General features: G+C 36.5%; 1 protein-coding gene across 4 annotated transcripts; it reads left to right on the plus strand.

Moving 5' to 3' along the window:
* The first annotated feature begins 912 nt into the window (after positions 1–912).
* On the plus strand, positions 913–16,831 carry CDK1 (cyclin dependent kinase 1). Of its 4 annotated transcripts, none has more exons than XM_032423805.1 (8): positions 913–1,037; positions 3,009–3,070; positions 8,222–8,378; positions 9,253–9,376; positions 11,859–12,029; positions 13,264–13,427; positions 13,753–13,894; positions 15,988–16,831. In XM_032423805.1, exons 2-8 carry the CDS (start codon positions 3,034–3,036, stop codon positions 16,084–16,086), a joined length of 894 nt encoding a protein of 297 aa, XP_032279696.1. In that variant the 5' UTR covers positions 913–1,037; positions 3,009–3,033; the 3' UTR covers positions 16,087–16,831. The 4 variants fall into 4 exon arrangements, with proteins under 4 accessions (XP_032279696.1, XP_032279695.1, XP_032279698.1 ...); XM_032423804.1 differs by lacking the exon at positions 913–1,037 and adding an exon at positions 1,042–1,162 and having other exon boundaries at positions 15,988–16,537; XM_032423807.1 differs by lacking the exon at positions 913–1,037 and adding an exon at positions 1,098–1,148 and having other exon boundaries at positions 15,988–16,537.
* Positions 16,832–19,398: the final 2,567 nt, after the last annotated feature.

Consider the following 19,398-nt stretch of genomic DNA (forward strand, 5'->3'; position numbering starts at 1 on the left):
GGGTGGTGCAAAGAGAAGCCCTTATTAGGGGACTCTTCTTATCATTTCTATTTTACTCTTATTTTCTTAAAAACTTAAATAATGATGTTCAAGCACAGACATCTCTCTTAAGGTTATGGTGGAAGGCAATGAGAGAGAGAGTTTTTGATACTCTTATTATTTAAAGAATAATTTAGATCCCTTTTTTTTTCCTCTCCTGGAATTGTGAATTTTGTGTTTTAAAAAACAACTAAAATTCTGATGTGAAATATTTTAAAATTTAAAAATGTGAAATTTTGTTTTTAATTTTTAAATAAGCAGAATTTTTATTTTTTATTTTTATTTTTTTAAAGATTTATTTATTTATTTGAGAGAGCGAGAATGAGAGAGAGAGAGAGAGCACATGAGAAGAGGGAGGGTCAGAGGGAGAAGCAGGCTCCTCGCTGAGCAGGGAGCCCAATGCGGGACTCGATTCCGGGACTCCAGGATCATGACCTGAGCCGAAGGCAGTCGCTCAACCAACTGAGCCACCCAGGCGCCCCAATAAGCGGAATTTTTAAATAAATAGAATTTTAAACAAAAAGTTTAAAAAGTAAGGTAAAAACAAAGTATATATGTGTGTGTGTGAAATGTGCTCCTTTGGCCCAGCCGGAAAATCATCCACTTAGAAAAACATAAATATACAGTAGCTTTAAGTATTAGAAGTGAAAATAATGGAATCTGAATGTAAATGTAGTATCAGTGTTGTGATGAGAGATCTTTGAGTGCAGTAAGTTTTAATTGTGTCAATACTGGAAGGGGAAAAACCCGACCCATGGCGAACAGTAGATTTCCGACGACCAGAAACAGTAGGACGACGCTCTCCTGCGATGAAAGAAAGCGCCTGCGCTCAGACTCAGTTGGCGCCCGCCCTCTTGCTTTTTCTCCAGCCGCCGTTTCCACTCTCTTTCGCGCTTTAGCCACCCGGGAAGCCCAGCCCCAAGCGTCGCTGGGCTCCGATTGGCTCCTTTGAAAGTCTACGGACTACCTGATTGGTGGGCCCCGGACCCTTTAGCGCGGTGAGTTTGAAACAGCTCGCACTTAGCTGCAAAGCTGGCTCTTGGAAGTTGAGGCAAGAGCGACGCCGACGTGGTAGCCGCCGCCGCTTTCGTCGCGGGATAATAAGCCGGGTAGAGTTGCTGAGGTCAGGGTCATGCCTACGGGGCGTCCACTCGGCGGGGGCCGGCTCGGAGACCCCGGAGAAGGAGTATTGAGGAACCGGGTGGTATTAGGAGGCCGGACTGGGCAGCAGGGGTCTGCGCGGGGCCGGGCCTCTGGAAGCTAGGCCGCGCCTTCACTCGGGCCCCGGGGGCCTGGGCGTGTGAGCGACGCCGGGGCCCGGCTTTCCAGGAAGGCTCGCGGGAGCCCAGACCCGGCGGGCATACCGCGGGGAGGGCAGGGGCTGCCCTGGCCTCGGAGTTGCAGTCTGGGGTCGCGGTGGGCAGTTCTCGCGAAGAGGCCGCCGACCTGGCTGAGGAGATTTTCGGGTCCTGCGTGAAGCCAAACCCTTGCACTGGTTCGACGACGCGGATTTCCAGGCTCCGTCCTAGGCCCTGCGGTTCCGGCCGGTCCCGCGTGCGCTCTGCTCTAGCCTCCGGGGGTGGAAAGCCAGACCGCACCTGGGTCAGGTACCCACGCCGGTTCCCAAAGCCAGGCCGTCCCGGAACACCGATCGGATGAACTGACTTGTGGGCCTTCTCGGACTTCCCTCCGTGCCCAAGGCCCTTGTGCTCCCAGAGCTTTTAAGAACACCTGGCCAAGGATAGAACCAGAGGGAATCTGGATTTTTTCGTTTTTATTTTATGCTTGGTGACTGTTATATACTATGCAAGGTGGAAAGCTAAGAAATGCCGAGAGATACGTATATGTGTGTTTTAGTATCCCTTAATTTTTGTTTAATACTAGGGTTACCGATGTGCACGTCTTGCTTCCTTTAAAGACCTGGAGGTCTCTACATAGGAGATGAAGCTGTTGGTGTTTTACATACTGCTGCTAGTAGTACAGAGCCTCAGAAGGCATTCAAAAGGCATTTTAAAGCTTCATCCTTTATATTAAATTGTTAGAACAGGAAAATGGAGAGAGGGTAATGAAACCCAGCTTTGAAATTTATTGTTCAAAGTGAGCTCAACAATTTTATTGTTCTTTAGGCATAGTAAATCTGGATATTGTAGAAAAAGGTGATTATCCTAATTATTGCCGTTTTGTAAAATTAAAATAAAAAATATTTAAGATTGGCACTCATGGCCAGTGTAGTGCAATTTTGTTCATTTAAAAAGATTTGTCTCTACTTCTGGAATGATTTTGAAGATGACTGTGAGAAATAGAACTTAAGTGTCAATTACTCAGTGACCTTCATATATGATTTTAGTGATGAGTGTGTTAGAAAATCAGAGTAATTATGCTTGGGCTTCTGAAGATGTTTCAGTGGCAAACTTCTCAGCTGAGGAAGTCTTGAATGTCTCCTTGTCAGCATTTCAACTGACATTTGAGCAATCTTGCTAATGGGTGAGCAGTGTGGCCACATTAGCTCTCTGTTTGTGTCTTTAAGTATTTTTCCTTTTGAATTTTCAAAAAAAATGTAAAGTACAAATTAAGTCAAATAACATTATTTGTGGAAGTGTTTGGGTATAACTGACACACATTGGTGCTCCTTAGAAGTATTACATAAAGAAAACATACTTCTGGTTTTTGTTTGGAAGGGATAGATAAGTTGATAGCTGAATTTGAGGGTTAATTTGACTGGAAGAAGCTAAATATTACGCTGGTTAAGATATACAAATCTAGTGTTTTAAGAGCTAACAAAGATGGAAAAATCTTATTGCAGAACTCCTTTCCTTTGTAAGTGTTGTTTTAACATAACTAATATTTATGGAAAATTAATACTGCACTAGACACTGGAAAATGCTTTACATGTTGTATCTCATTAAAAACTTAAAACCACCTTTTGAGTTAGTGGCATGAGATCAAATCAGCTTTTCCTCTCATTTTAGGATCTACCAAATCTGCTGATTAACTATGGAAGATTATACCAAAATAGAGAAAATTGGAGAAGGTGAGTGGTTTTAATAATAAAGTTTTTAAAAAATGATTTAGTAATGCTGTAAATCTGGGACATGAAAACATGTAAATATTTATTAAAATCCAATCTTTAAGGTATCCTGTGCTAATGTGCATTAATTATATGTTCTTTACATGGTAACTTGTAAAATATTCAGATTTTAAGAAAATTGAAATTATTCTGATATGATTCCCTGTCTACCCTCTCCATCCCCCTAATAGTCTTACATTTTAAAATACTAAACACTTAAACCAATATTAGTATTTTGAGAAGACTATTGATACCTTGTATGTGTGTTGGTGGGGAGAGGTTAGGGCAGTAGAATTATGTTAAGTTTAATACTGTACTTTTAGTCTCATACAATTATTTTTAAGATCAGTATTTTTACCTAAACTTTGTAAATTAGTACAATAGACTATTAAAGCAATTTAAATAAATTTTCTATTTAGTTTCCTTAGATTTAAATGACCTGTTACGTGTACATGTTTAAGCAAATCTAAAACAAATAACTCTTGTATATAATCATTCATTTCCTTTCTGTGGTACTTAAAGTTTTTAAAGAATGTTTATGTGGCATAAATGGAAGAGTAAAAATATCCCTTTGCCTTTTTTTCCAACAGAATATCTAAGTTTCTATTAAGTTGGTATTTACATTCTACACTCTAGGAACAAATGGTACAACTTGTACAAAGTAATTTGCTATTAGAGTCCAATTTAGATAGGTTCTGTTTGAGGAACATTTCCAACTAGTATATTTTTAGTGTGTTCCAAAACCGTATTTGTATAAGGAATACTACTAAAAATCCAGGGGCGGAGTACTGGAAAGAATTTAGTGAGATAGTAATGATAAGTTTAGGTGGTGATTGGTTTAGAGATCTATTCTTTTTTTTAACTTACAAATATTATATGATATTTTTAAAAATCACTTAAATACTTTGTAATACCCGCTCAACTAAGCTAATTTTGTCTCTGAGTTGAAAATAAGAAAATATCTACTGTCTTCTGCTTTGAGTTTTTCTTAATCCCCAGAGGATTAAATGAGTGCTGATTTTTAGTTTGGAACAAAAAGTTATTCTTAAAGTGTAAATGTGTTTTTCTTTAAAACTCTGGAACTCCTAACATGCAGGAGACTACAGATTTGACTCTTGGGAAGAGGTACTCTAATTGAAATACAAGCAGTAAAGAGTATAATTGCAAATGTAGTCTTATTTCCTGGAGTTAAAAGATTCCATTCTACTACATGACGTCCTCATATTCCCAATTCACTAACCCCTGGGCTTTTGGCAATGGCTGTTCTTTCACCTTGAAAGCCACTCTCTGCTGCCTTCACTTTCATCTCATTGTTCTAGTCCAAGTGCATTTTGTAGTTCCCTTTTTGTTATCCTTAATATCCTTTTTCCTTACTACATTGTAAGTAAGCTTTATGAAGTTTGGGATTTTGTCTTGTTCATAAGTGTTTGAACAGGGCTTGGCAGTAGTGTCTAGCACTATTGGAGATATTAAAATATTTGATAATAACATTATCTATTTTCCTTTGTGTGTTTTCCTCTGTTTCTTTTTCTGGTTTGTATTGTCTTGACTACTCCAGTGCCTGGCTGTTTTGGATTTTGTGGTGGACACGCTTTTGAAAAAATAAATTGTATGAATAATTTAAGGCCTAGATGATACCTTTCACACAGTATTTTCTTTTGGTTTGCCAGATACCTGGTCAAATTCTACTAGCATTAAAGTAACAATTTGAGAAGTTAAATTTCTTTCCCTCAACTTTATTTTATTTCCAAACATAGAGAAGTTGAAAGATAAATTCAATGAACCTGTAATACCTTTTACCAAGATGTTAATTTTGTCACATTTACTTTATTATCTGTGTGTGTTTTTAGCATTTTTTTTCTTTTGACCCATGTAAAGTAAGTTGTAGAGATGTGCTTTACTACTAAATACTTCTGTATGTATCTTCTGAAGAACTAGCCAATGTCATGCATTTCATTTGGTGGCTAATGTCTCCTTAATCTTTTTCTAATTTAGAATAGTCATCCTGACTTTTCCACCTTGACACTTGAGTTTTTTGACAACTTGATTCATTTCTTAAATACATCTAGACTTTTCTTGTTTTAGTTATTACAAAGGTGTTCTCTGGTTTCTTCTGAATTACAAAGATCTGAGTGTTGTCACATTCTGTTATAAGAAAACGTCTTTTTGGATCATAGAGAGTAGCTATATCCATGATGTGGGACCTAACTTGGCCTTTATTCACTCAATAAACATTTGATTAAAGTTTTTGTGCTTACCATTTAGAGTCTCCAGAACCTGACCATAACTAACATTATTTTTTTAATTTAATAATGTGTAGTTCAGGGTGGTTGGGTGGCTCATTTGGTTAAGCATCTGCTTTTGGCTCAGGTCACGATCCCAGCGTCCTGGGATCATGAGTCCCACATCTGGGTTCCTGCTCAGCAGGGAGCCTGCTTCTCCCTCTCCCTCTGCCTGCCGCTTCCCCTGCTTGTGCTCTCTCTGTCAAATAAATAAAATCTTTTTAAAAAATATAATAATGTGTAGTTCATTTCAGAGTATATATTATGCATTTCATAAATAATTTTTGGTGCTTAACCAGCAGAATCATTCTGCTTTGTTTAACTAGAGCTCTGTACTAGTAGTTATAAGAGTGGTAATGGTTCATAGAGTCAGAAGAGAGACATAGAGCATTGTGATGTCTAAAATTGAATAAATACTAAGGGTTAGATATAAGTTAGTTAATTGTTATGAGTAAATTTTAGGCCCAGATGAGATTGTACAGGAGAGAGAGAAATAGTAGGGGAAAAAATTAGTTCTGAATTTACCATTAACTGCTTATTATGCAATTGACGAATCTTGAATTTGCTTTAACAGTGTGCCAGGTAATTGTGCTACTGACTTACCTACTTTTGTGTTTTTTGATGCAAGAATAATTTATATCCAAAAAATGGACAGACTTTAATTGAACAGAAGGTTATTTTTAAGGATGGTTGTGAAGATCAATAAAATCAGGGTTTTGTGTTTTTTTTTTTTTTTTTTAATTTTATTATGTTATGTTAGTCACCATAGAATACATCATTAGTTTTTGATGTAGTGATCCACGATCCATTGTTTTCGTATAACACCCAGTGCTCCAGGCAGTACGTGCTCTCCTTAATACCCATCACCGGGCTAACCAATCCCCCCTCCCCCCTCCCCTCTAAAACCCTGTTTGTTTCTCAGAGTCCATAGTCTCTCATGGTTCATCTCTCCCTCCAATTCCCCCCGCCCATTTTTCCCTTCCTTCTCCTAATGTCCTCCATGTTATTCCTTATGTTCCACAAATAAGTGAAACCATATGATAATTGACTTTCTCTGCTTGACTTATTTCACTTAGCATAATCTCAGGGTTTTTTAAATCTGGAATAACTTTGGTTATCCAAAAGTCACACTTAACCCAAATTTAGTCAAAATAATGTAAAATTTTAGGCTCTTCGGTCAATTATGTCTTTAAAATCATACCAGTATTTAGGAAGGCAGACTATTGTATAGAATTTCTCTGTTTAAAACAAAATTAGAACAAAGTTTATGTAACATCACCAAACCATCCTTAATATTCTAATTAAGCCAGGAGATAATTTGATAGTAGTTCTTAGCCTTTTTTGAAATATTGCTACCTTTGGAGAAACTGATAAAACTATAGATCTCCTTAGAAAAATGGACTCTAATCACTTTTGAAGTTAAACCGTTGTACAGAGAAATAGCAGGTTATTCAGAATTTTATGTAGTCAAGAAGTTCAAGATCTCCCTATATTTTCCAACCTGAATTTAAAATTTTTATTTATCTGTTTATTTATAAAGATTATATTTAGTTTTTAAGTAGACTCCACACCCAACATGGGGCTTAACCCCACGACCCTGAGATCAAGGTCATGCTCTGCCTACTGAGCCAGCTAGGCACCCCTCCAACCACAGTTTTAAAAAGCACTTATCTCGGGGCACCTGGGTGGCTCAGTCGTTAAGCATCTGCCTTTGGCTTAGGTCATGATCCCAGGGTTCTGGGATCGAGCCCCGCATTGGGCTCCCTGCTCTACGGGAAGCCTGCTTCGCCCTCTCCCACTCCCCCTGCTTGTTCGTTCCTTCTCTCACTGTGTCTCTCTCTGTCAAATAAATAAAAATCTTAAAAAAAAAAAAAGAAAAGGAGCAGTTATATCTGGGACTAAATGTATCCTGTATATGAATTTTTTTAAATTTAAGATTTATGCATATTTATTTTTGGGGGGGGGCAAGAGTGAGCATACAAGCAGAGGGCGGGTGGCAGGCAGAAGGAGAAGCAGGCTCCCCGCTGAGCAAGGAGCCCAATGCTGGACTTGATCCCAGGGTTCTGGGGTCATGACCTGAGCTGAAGACAGACCTAAACCGACTGAGTCACCCAGGCATCCCATTGTATATGAACTTTTTAAACTAGTTCATCTCCCTTAATATTGCCGCTTCTGTTCTCTGTATCCACCCTCCTCCTGCCCAAGATTTCTTATACTGACATTGTTGCTCATTATCTGAAGCTTATATATCAGAATCTGTGTTCTTGTTAACTTCCAAATGGGTGTGAGGCTTTCATACTATATAGTAGATATTTTGAACTTTATTAAATTTACTAAATTTGCTAAATATTTCCCAAATATTTGGTAAAATATTTTAGCTCCATTTTTTCTATTTGAAATGCATAAAACTCTCTACAGTTTTCTGAAAGTGTCACAGTGACTCCTATTAATAATTCCTCAGCCCAAATCATCTTCACCCTATATTTTATGCCTGCTTTATTGTTGGGTGGGATATTTGAAAGGAGATAAATCTCAATCGGCAAAGGATTCATTTTCTTTTCTTCTCTAAAATGTGCTGGGAAATTATTGGTAATTTAAATGTATGGGAAAATTGTGAACTACATAAATTTTATTTCTAAACTATAGACATGATAGCTTGTAGTTAGCCTCAGTTTCTTTTTGGAAGTGATGAGGGTATAATTATGAGTAAGACACTTCCTATCTGGTCACAGTAGACATTTCTATCATGTGACACTTAATGGCATCAGTCATTTTTTAAAATCTTAGTTTGTGGAGGGTTTCATATAGTAGACATTTACTTTGTCTGTTTCAGGTACCTATGGAGTTGTGTATAAGGGTAGACACAAAACTACAGGTCAAGTGGTAGCCATGAAGAAAATCAGACTAGAAAGTGAAGAGGAAGGGGTTCCTAGTACTGCAATTCGGGAAATTTCTCTATTAAAAGAACTTCGTCATCCAAATATAGTCAGGTATGGTATATCTGAATTTAAACCATTTTCCGCATACTATTTCAAATGTGAATTTCAATGTGGAAATTTTTACATTTGCTTAATATCTGGTCTAACTTTGCTGAGCGGAATAGAACCCTACTATTTTTGTTCAGTGGGAATGCCAGGCATAGGAAGAATAGGCTTAAAGCAGGAACAGAGTTAGAGGAGCTTGGTAGTAAGAGATTTGTGTTGGGGGCTGGAAAATCAAGGTAAACTGGCCAAGGGAGAAAAGGAAATCCTATTTCACAGACCTTTATCACCTATACCAATCTGAGCTCTGGTCCTTGAAGACCCCTTAGTCAGAGTCCTAAGACAGGTAGCTAGGTCAGATGAAAAAAAATTTTTTTCTTTAAGTATTTGGATTGGTGTTTGGGGATTTGTTTCCTAATAGTCCAAGTTAGGGTTTAATTGCATTTTTCTGGGGCTGGAAATAGTGAGCAACTGTTAAGGGTTCCTAGTAAATTTTAAAATTTATTTCTATAATTTACTTCATTGAAAAGACAAGCTCTGAGCAACAGTCAACCTAAAAACGTTCTAAATGTCTTTTTTTTAAAAGAAATGTTCTTTTGAAATATAAGTGATTTAATAGTTAGCACCTTCAGCATAATATGACTTAATTTTCATTTGCTGCCCTGAATGTCCTTTCTCAAATTCTAGTTTAGTACTAAAGGTTTTCACTACTAGGGAAGCTACCATCTTTTCTTTCCCCAACCTATGTATTTTTTGTTATAGAAAATTTCTTATAGTCTCACTTTCTGTGATAGCCATTGTTAAATTTATGGAAGTTTTATTTTGTGAGAGGTCAAAAGTGTTTGGTAGATTTTTTTTTCCACATGATTATTTTATTCTCTAGTCTTCAAGATGTGCTTATGCAAGATGCCAGGTTATATCTCATCTTTGAATTCCTTTCCATGGATCTCAAGAAATACTTAGATTCCATCCCTCCTGGTCAGTTCATGGATTCTTCACTTGTTAAGGTAAGAAACTTATTTAATTTTATTAGTATTTATCCACTTACTAAATTTATTAGTATTTATCTTACTTAATTTTATTAGTATTTATCCTCTGAGTGTAAAGGGTCTACTCTAGAAGTTCTGTATTTTGGGGGAATATGCTTAGAAAAAATGTTAGTAGAAAGAGGAAGAAAAGAATATTTTTCTTCCACAGTGTATAGATTAAAGTTACCCTTTTTATTAGTAGATAGTGCTTCTAGTTATAAAGTGAAAAGCAGTGCCTGGGATAACATAAAACCATTAAGTATGTATTCCGTTGTTGGAAACTAGGATATTTTGGTCTTTATTTGGCAGTCAGCTGTGTGTAAAACAATGTAACAAGCTTGGTAGGGTAATGACAGCAAGTGGTTTTATTTTATTCTAGTTTTGAATGTTTTAATTTATTGTTGACATTATATTTCAGTTAAATTATAAATGTATAATTTTTTTTAAAAGCATTGTAGTCTATAAAGTAGATGTGTCTTTCCTTTAACTGTACCAATACCAAACCACTCCTCAGGGGTAGGTAGCCATTGTTAGTTTTTTAGTAGTCTTACAGATGCTTGTATGTCAACTTTGTATATACACATACACTGTTTTACAGAACGGTAAAACCCTTTTTCTGTGAGACATTCAGCATAGGTTGCCCATCTATCTAAATGTTTGATCTAATTATTTATTTTTAAAGATTTTATTTATTTATTTATTTGAGAGTGAGAACGAGCAGGGGGTAGGGGCAGAGGGAGAGGGAGAAGCAGACTCCTTGCTGAGCAGGGACCACCTCCCCCTCCCCCAAAGCAGGGCTCAATCCCAGGACCCTGAGATCATGACTTGAGCCCTGAGCCAAAGGCAGACGCTTAACTGACTGAGTCACCCAGGCACCCCTGATCTAATTATTTAAACCAATTCCATACTGATAGACATTGAAGTTGTATTCCAACTCGGTGATTTATGCTCTCATGAACCATGCCCCAGTGAATCCTTATGTTTATTTGTGGTCATTTGCAACTTTATAGAATAAATCCTATTTTTTTTTTTTTTTTTTAGATTTTATTTATTTGATAGAGTACCAGCGAGTGCACGAGAGTGGTGGGGAGGAGCAGAGGGAAAGGGACAAGCAGACTCCATGCTGTATGCGGAGCTGGACTTGGGGCTCAGTCTCACAACCCTGAGATCTTGACCTGAGCTGCAACCAAGAGTTGGATGCTTAACTGACTGAGCCACCCAGGTGCCCCTAGAATAAATTCTTATAGCTTTAATCAGTGAGTTGAAGATGTTCATTTACATTTAAAATCTTGATAATGCCAGTTGCCCTCTAAACAATGGTAGCACTTTACTCATCGTGGTGTGTGACAGTTATTTTTTTTAGCACCTACTTCTATCAATCTTGTAAATATTTTATCAGTCCATTATGTGAAAAAAGCATATTATCATTTTGTATCTCATTTAATAATTTTTCATTTTTAGCTATTTATAAACAGCCTATACGTAATTCTTTTTTAAAAATATTATTGTAAGTAATCTCTACGCCCAATATGGGGCTCAGACTCAAGAGTCGCACTCTGTTCTGACTGGGCCAGCCAGACGCCCCAGTCAATTCAGTCTTTTTTTTTTTGTTTTTCTAACAGTTGATTTTATGTATTTGTAATTTTGAACTTTATAAGTCAATACTATTACTATGTGTACTTTATATTTCTGTAATACCCATGTTGCTTCAAATGACAATTACATTGTCTGGCAACACCTGTCTTATACAATATTTTTCTCTGAACTAATAAATAGTATGTTATGATAATTATCTTTATTTAAATATATAATCATAATATCCTGTTTGTTATTTCTTTTGGAATCTATGACTAGTGTTTCCAAAGAAGAAATTAATACGTAATGATAAGAAATAGAAATGGACCAACCTTATTCAAAATAAAAAGAATTGCTATAAATATATAGACTAAAGTTTAAAAAACTATCTGTGGGGCACCCCGGTGGCTCAGTGGTTAAGCATCTGCCTTCGGCTCCGGGTCCTGGGATTGAGCCCCGTGTCCAGCTCCCTGCTCAGTGGGGAGTTGGCTGCTCCCTCTCCGTCTGCCCCTCCCCCTCCACTTGTGCTCTGTCTCTCACTTTCTCTCTCTCTCAAGTAAATAAGTAAAATTTTTAAAATAAAAAACTGTACAGAACTTAAGAATTGGATACAAAAAATAGTAGAAGACTAAATGAGTTCATATGGATATGGATGTGTCCTTAAGGGAAATATCTTTGTCTCAGGTATACAAACATGATACTGTATATCAGTGGGCTTCCCACCCCCAAATGCTGCTTGTTAGTCTCAAATGCCTGAAAGCTTTTGTGGTCGTTAAATTATTTCCCTGCATTATAATTTCTTATATCTTAGAAACAAACCCACCAAGATTATTTAGAAAATCATTATGTGGGACAGTTAAGTTTCTAACTAATTTCCTTCTTCCAGAGTTATTTGTACCAAATCCTACAAGGGATTGTGTTTTGCCACTCCAGAAGAGTTCTGCACAGAGACTTAAAACCTCAAAATCTATTGATTGATGACAAAGGAACAATTAAACTGGCTGATTTTGGCCTTGCCAGAGCTTTTGGAATACCTATTAGAGTATACACACATGAGGTATGTAGAATAGTGTTTTTTGGTGCTTTTGAGTAATTGTGATTGCTGGTTTGTTTTCTGTATTTGTTCATTAAGTCAAACACTCAGTAAGAAAGATTTCCATCCTGCCAGCATGAATTTATTGCCTCTCAGCTCCAGACTCACTCTTCATTGCATGCTATGTGAAAATCTAACGGGGCCTTTAAATATTCTTTCTTTGCCCACAAGCGTGATGGCTGTAGCAGGTGTGGGGAGAGGCACTGCCGGAGGAAGGGGTTTTCCTTGCTACAGTTCTAAGAGTTATTCCTTATTAGTTAGTCTCTTTTTCTAACCCTCTTTTGTTTAATAATCCTTCTTAGTAAACTTTCCCCAAGCAGATCACCGTGTAGTTTCTGACTCCTGATTGGATCCTCTCTGGTACACAGTCAAATTGGTAAAAGAGAGGTTTTGTTGCTTATGGGTTACTGTTTCAGACATATTTAGAAACTACTGAATATAACAAGTTTTGTCCATGTTCCACAGATGACTTGGCATTTCATTTGTTACTTCCAGAGGGAAAGGGAGTGTTGACTTCTATAGTAAAGGACTTCTGGAAGATGGTTTTCTGTGGCATTGTCTATCCCTGAGCCCAAAGACTATCTCCAAATCAAAACTTATAACATTGTTCATTTGGTTAGATGTATTGGCTTATTTTCATCATTTTTCCTATGGCTGTATAAAAAAGTAAAGATTATTTGGTTCCCATTGGCTTAAACAGTTGCTACTGACCTCATTAAGTTAGAGATGATATTTTTACCATCGTGATAAATTATAGATACTAAAATAGTAGATCAGCTCTGACCACTAATAAACTTATTTGACTTGCTCATGTTTTTAGCATGTAAGCAGTGTATGTACGTGCATTGTACAGTGTCACACCCAAATCCATTATCAGTGGCTTTTTTTTTTTTTTAAGTGAATGCTGTCTTGACTGTTTTGATTCTTGGACTTTAATGATTTGAAAAGCAAGAAAAGAGCTGGTATGCTTTTATCTGATGTTTGTTTTGTTTTTTTTTAACCCCCTCGTGAATAGAACTTACAAATGAAATATTTATCTTCCATTTACTATTTTGTGTATAGTTAGTTGACTTTCAAGCAATATTATCAGAGGCAACCATGGAACCTTTTAAAGGACAGTCCTACTGAAATGTAAAAGTGTATATTTAGTAATTTAATGCACTGCATTTATTCAGTGTAAAAATTTGCTTTGTAATAGGTGGTAACACTCTGGTATAGATCGCCAGAAGTATTGCTGGGGTCAGCTCGCTACTCGACTCCAGTTGACATTTGGAGTATAGGCACCATATTTGCAGAATTAGCAACCAAGAAACCACTTTTCCATGGGGATTCAGAAATCGATCAACTCTTCAGAATTTTCAGGTATTTTGTCTTTTTAAGAACTTTAAAATTTCAGGGGCGCCTGGGTGGCTCAGTTGGTTAATCAACTGCCTTTGGCTCAGGTCATGATCCTGGAGTCCCGGGATCAAGTCCCTCATCGGGCTCCCTGCTCAGCAGGGAGTCTGCTTCTCTCTCTGACCCTCCCCCCTCTCATGCTCTATCTTATTCTCTCTCTCAAATAAATAAATAAAATCTTAAAAGAACTTTAAAATTTCAAGTGAAATAATAATGAAGGCAACATGTATGTAATATTAAGATTATATTTATGCTTTAACTAATAATTTCTTGTTTTGCTATACCCTTTTAGAGCTTTGGGCACTCCCAATAATGAAGTGTGGCCAGAAGTGGAATCTTTACAGGACTATAAGAATACATTTCCCAAGTGGAAACCAGGAAGCCTGGCATCCCATGTTAAAAACTTGGATGAAAATGGCTTGGATCTGCTCTCGGTAAGGAGACCCTTTATACTGACTTCAGCATTTTTGATTCTGAATGTGCTCAATTCATTTCCTTTACCTGGGAAATAGAAAACCAACATATATTGAGCTAGGCACATAACTATTATGCCTGTTATGTTTATTGTATTACTAGCTCCATTTTAGATTCCAAGAAACACGAGTGGTTTTGAGAGGAGGTTTTAGCATTAGTTGTTGTTTGTTTGAGTTTTTAATCTGTTAGGTAGCTACAGATGCTCTGTGAAGGAGAGGCCAGGGTTAATATGCCTTAATTGTTTTTAAGTAGCTGGTTTGTAGTAGCCTTCCTTTCTAACTTTTTATCTCGGTGTTTCCAACTTTTTAGTTTATCTGAGACATAGGTGTTTTCCTTATTGCTTGATATTTTTAGTTATTGAAGCCTTTTACTGCATGAACTCATGAATTTCTCACTTTGTGCCTCATTTGTATATCAGAAAGGTTAGTAGAAGGACTAACGTAGTTCTTAAAAATCTTTCCCCTTTACTACATTGTCATTCCCAAGTAATAGTTGTTTTCTTTAAAAGTAAGACAAAAAAATCTATTAGGATAAAATAAATTGTCCTAGGTAGGCCTTTAAGAAGGTAAGCTTTAAGAAAATTGTTTTAGAACAGTATTTAAATATTGAGCTTTTAGACAGAACTAATTTTTATGAATCTCAGCTAATGTAATGACAGAAGAAAATAAGGTTTGGGTAGGTTACTGAACAAAAAAAATATGTATATTGCTCTATTATCCTGTAAAGCTTCTAATTGGTCTTTGGGCTCCTTTCAGAATTTATAAATCATTATGCTACCAAATTCAGCTCAGATTTCCAAATTGCTTGCAGTGAAGTCCAAAGTCCTTTATCTGTCATTCAGATATTTTATATTATCAGTTGTTGATTTGACTTAGAAAGTGTTCCTTATCCTGGGCCCAATCTGTCTTTTTTAACGTCTGTAATTCTTGAACACAAAGAATTTCACTTCAGTCAATGAAACAAAAATCAAATACTGTAAATCATGGTTCCTTAGTCTAGCTGGTATTGACCTCTTGGACTGGATCATGTTTTGATACTAGGGGCTGTCCTGTACATTACAAGATATTTAACAGCATCCCAGTCCTCCATCCCATAGCTACCAGGGTCATATTCCTCTCACTTGTGACAACCCAAAATGTCTCCAGACATGTCAAATGTCCCCTGACAGGCAAAGTCTCACCCAGATGAGAACCACTGCTGTAAATCCTCAGACTTCATTTTAGATTTAAACTCCTTAGTTCTAAGAACTTGGGCAAGTTACTTAACCCTTGAGCCTCAGTGTCCTCATTGTAAAATGGGACCAGTACTTAGCTTTTGTGGTGAGGATTAAGTAACATCATATGTGCCAAGCACTTAATATAGTGCTTGTTACATGATAAGAGCTCAGAGGGTTACTAGATAGTAAAAGTATAGCTAGTCTGCTTATTGATTTGGTTTTCTTTAAGATTAATGTTTAAGATAAAATTTAAGATCAATATTAAACTTTATACAGTCTTTTCTGGTGATGTGTAAATTAAAACTTTAATACTAGATTGTCTGACTATAATTCATTTACTGACTCATTTTAACTATGTTTATAACACATTGTGCTCTGGTTTTGTTTTTATTTGGAACTTGCTGGAAGCTACATTAGAAACCACTATAGTTAATTGCCACCATTTCAACAATGTTATAAATAACTCAGATGGCCATTAATTCTCAAAGTAAATATAATTAACTAGATATCTTTCTTAAATTTATGTCCTGGTTTTAAAGCTATCTCTGAATGCTTGTGTCTTAAAGCATGATTTGTAGCAAAAAGAGGTTGTTGAGATATCTGTAATTTAAGGAATAAGTTATTCTAGAGCTAGAGGGTGAAGTATGGAGGATGAGGCATTTATGTGGTTTGGTATTGAACTAATGGAAATGTTCATTTAGTTGTTTTTTTTATTAAAATTATTAACTTATGGCTTATTGGTAGAGAAATTAAGGCTTTATGGAAAATTTTTTTATGGTTCATTTCTTAAATAAATAAAAACCTTTTTTGCTTTTTATCTCCCCCCCACACCCCCAGAAAATGTTAGTCTATGATCCTGCCAAACGAATTTCTGGCAAAATGGCACTGAATCATCCATATTTTAATGATTTGGACAATCAGATTAAGAAGATGTAGCTTTCTGACAAAGAGTTTCCACGTATCAAGAACAGATAGTTATATTTTTACTGCTAACTTTGTCTGTTTTTGTTTTGTGTATTTTTCTTTTCTTTGTTGTAAACTTAAGCTGTACTTCATCTTCTGATTTCAAAAGTGTAACTTAAAAATGTAAATATTGTTCTATATGAATTTAAATATAATAATTCTGTATATGTTTATAGATCTCACTGTAACAACTTTGTTACCATAATAAAACTATAAATCTAGTTTTGATGTCAGGAATTGCAAAAATTTTGAGTTAATTTAAATCATCACAAACTTTAGAGTCTGGTTTTCCTGTAGTTGGAACCACTAAAATTTAGGAAAGTGTGCTAAATTCAAAGTTCATAAAGCTTTGAAGTGTTTTGATACTCTGAGTGTTTGAATTTTGTCAGTTTCTTGCCAATTGGTAACTGTTCAACCTGCCTAAAGATGAGTTTTTTCTGCTGGTATTTCAATTTATGACCTAAATGTTTAAGCATTCAGAATGAGAAGACTATCCAGATTTGAGAAATGATGCTAAATTTATAGAGGTTTTCAGTAACTTATGAAACTAACATTAGAGCATGCCAAAGTTTTCTAAGTTTTACAGTCAGAGATGAAGGGCTGCTCACAGCAGGGAAGAACAGTTTAGATAATTTATGAACTAGCCTAATTTTAGGTAGGTTATGAAAGTTATTTGTCTAAGTGAATTCTTATGCCTTGGTCAGAGGTAATAACTAGAAAAAGGAGTTGCTCATCTTGGCTTTCAAGTCTGACTTAAAATCTATTTGCAAATTTTGACATAATTTTGCCTTTTAGCAGCCTTAGAAGGTTCTAATATACAAGTATTTAGCTAAAATCACTAGCTTTAGGAATTGTTAAATTAATAATGCTGTTTGTTGTGATTCCTATCTATAAGGAGCCTAATTTAAATTATTTGTTATAGCCAAGAGAAATTTCTATAAGAAGTTTTAAACTTTTTTGTGTACATCTATCTGTTATCTAACTATAACCATCTATTTTTCTTCCCGGTTACCTAAGGCTGGAATGGGCATTCCTGTGTTATTGGTTGCATATGTAATGTGTGATCTACTTAATCTATATTGTCTTGGAATTTTTGCACTCTGTAGGAGAAAGTGTGGTTATTTTCTTTGGCAATGGGATTTGTAAGATGAGAGGTTTGGTGGCCTTGTTCTAGGTCCTTTGGTAGAAGCCAGCCTGCAATAAGAGAATGCAGAACCTAGAGATGGAAGTTGTTTGGGGTCACGTTGTAAAGAGTTACGATTTCATGGTGGGAATTTGGTAAATGAAAGGTCACACAAAAGATTTAATTGAGATCGTGAAATGACATACCTACAGACTTGAGTTTTCTTACCTATAAAGTGTTGAACTGGCTCTGTTTTTCAAATTGTGGATTGCAATCCTATTGTGGTTCAGGACCATTCTTAATCATGACCCTCCCCGGTGTAGACTAGAAACTCAGTGTATCTTCTATAATTATTTCTTGGTACTTTGGTTTCAGTGATGTATAGATACATGAGGGTTACAAGTGTTTGGGGCTTTGTGGATTTGGTAGAAGCAGCATGCAGCCTCACTGTGATTGCTCCATGAAAGTCAGTAAGTCGTCAATTTAGAACCGACTTTGTGGACCAGGGAAATGAGATGGTAGAACAGTGCGATCAACTGCTATAATGAGCATCCTACTTATTTGTGGAGTCCAACGAAAGTGTTTATGTCAGCTTCAGTGGCTGGGTGAAAAGCTACTGAATTGGGTCCTCCCTCATCTCATGCATATTTTTTAATTGGCTTGTGCTATGGTACTTCTGATTAATTTTAAAATGGAATGTGTCTCTGGGCCAGTAATTCTTAAATCTGTTGTACACTAGAAACACCTGAGACTAATTCTAGTCCTCCCATGAACAATTCTGAAGTTGAAAACTGGGAAATGTGTCCCAGAAACTATTTTTTTCAGAAGTTCCCCAAGCTGATTCTGATGCCAGTTATCAGTCGGTGGGGAGTTTAACGAATTTGGACCTACATCTAGTTTTAGTTGTCTTAAAACTTCATGGCATCATGCAGTATCTTTAACTTGTTCTATTTCTGTTTCAGTCTGTACTCTTTAGTGAGGGGAGATGGCTATATATTTTGTCACCAGTGTAAGATTTTCATATACTTGAGTATAGCACTGTGACAATTGCCATATGTTAGCATTGTCCCTAGTCTTTACAGGAGGGTTTTTTGTTTTGTTTTTAGTTTTTTAAGTTTAAATATATAAGCAGTTAATACAGAGGTTAATACATAATGTACAATAAAATCTTGGGGACATACATATATAAACTTAATGTTTTGGGAAAAATGATAGAATTTTAGAGTTGAGTTAATAAGATGACCCAATAAGAGGTCTTTTGGGTCCTTGGATTAACAGGCTTAAATAACTGTTAATTAGCAAAATAATTTTTAACTGGAAAATTCTGTTGAATGGAACAAACTTTTTATACCGGTGCCGTTAGCAAACTGTACTTTATAATAGGGTCAACTTCAGGCCCATCGCTTAAGTAATTGCCACATTCAAACTGGAGGCATTGCATAGGACCATAGAGACATTTTGCAGGTGGATGGAACAGAGACAACTAGGAATGTGTGTGGAGTGAAGAGAGTAGTGGGCATTGTTTAAATAGGTTTGGGCCAAAATGGATAGAGTATTGAATGACTAAAGGGAAAGGGAAGGATGGAGGGATAAAAAGTAAAAGACCTAGAAGAGGGAGAAGTATTTCTGACTTAAAAGTAGTATCTAAAAGAAGGCAAAGTTGGGGTAGTAATGGTATTGGCAAGCATTTTAATTTTAGTTCATTTGGTGAAGTTTAATGAGGTGTTTGGAAGCAAAAGTGTATCTTTTAATCCTGTGCCTTAGTGTAAATTTCAACTTTTTAAGATATCTTAATTTCAGAAGAGGGGCGCCTGCGTGGCTCAGTCGATTAAGCGTCTGCCTTCAGCTCAGGTCGTGATCTCAGGGTTCTGGGATCGAGAGCCGCGTCATACTCCCTGCTCAGTGGGGAGTCTGCTTCCCCCCTCCATCTGCTCCTCTCCCCACTTGTGTTCTCTCTCTTTCAAATAAATAAAATCTTTAAAAAAAAAAAGACAAACTTCAGGGACGCCTGGGTGGCTCAGTCAGTTAAGCGTCTGCCTTCAGCTCAGGTCATGATCCCTCTCTGACAAATAAATAAAACATCTTTTAAAAAAAACCCCACAAAACTTCAGAAGAAATGTATTGCAAGTCATACAGTTGGTTGTTGAAGAGGAGAAAAGGTA

The sequence above is a fragment of the Phoca vitulina genome, unplaced genomic scaffold (genome assembly GCF_004348235.1).
Source record: "Phoca vitulina isolate PV1807 unplaced genomic scaffold, GSC_HSeal_1.0 scaffold29, whole genome shotgun sequence".
NCBI classification, from domain to species: Eukaryota; Metazoa; Chordata; class Mammalia; order Carnivora; family Phocidae; genus Phoca; species Phoca vitulina.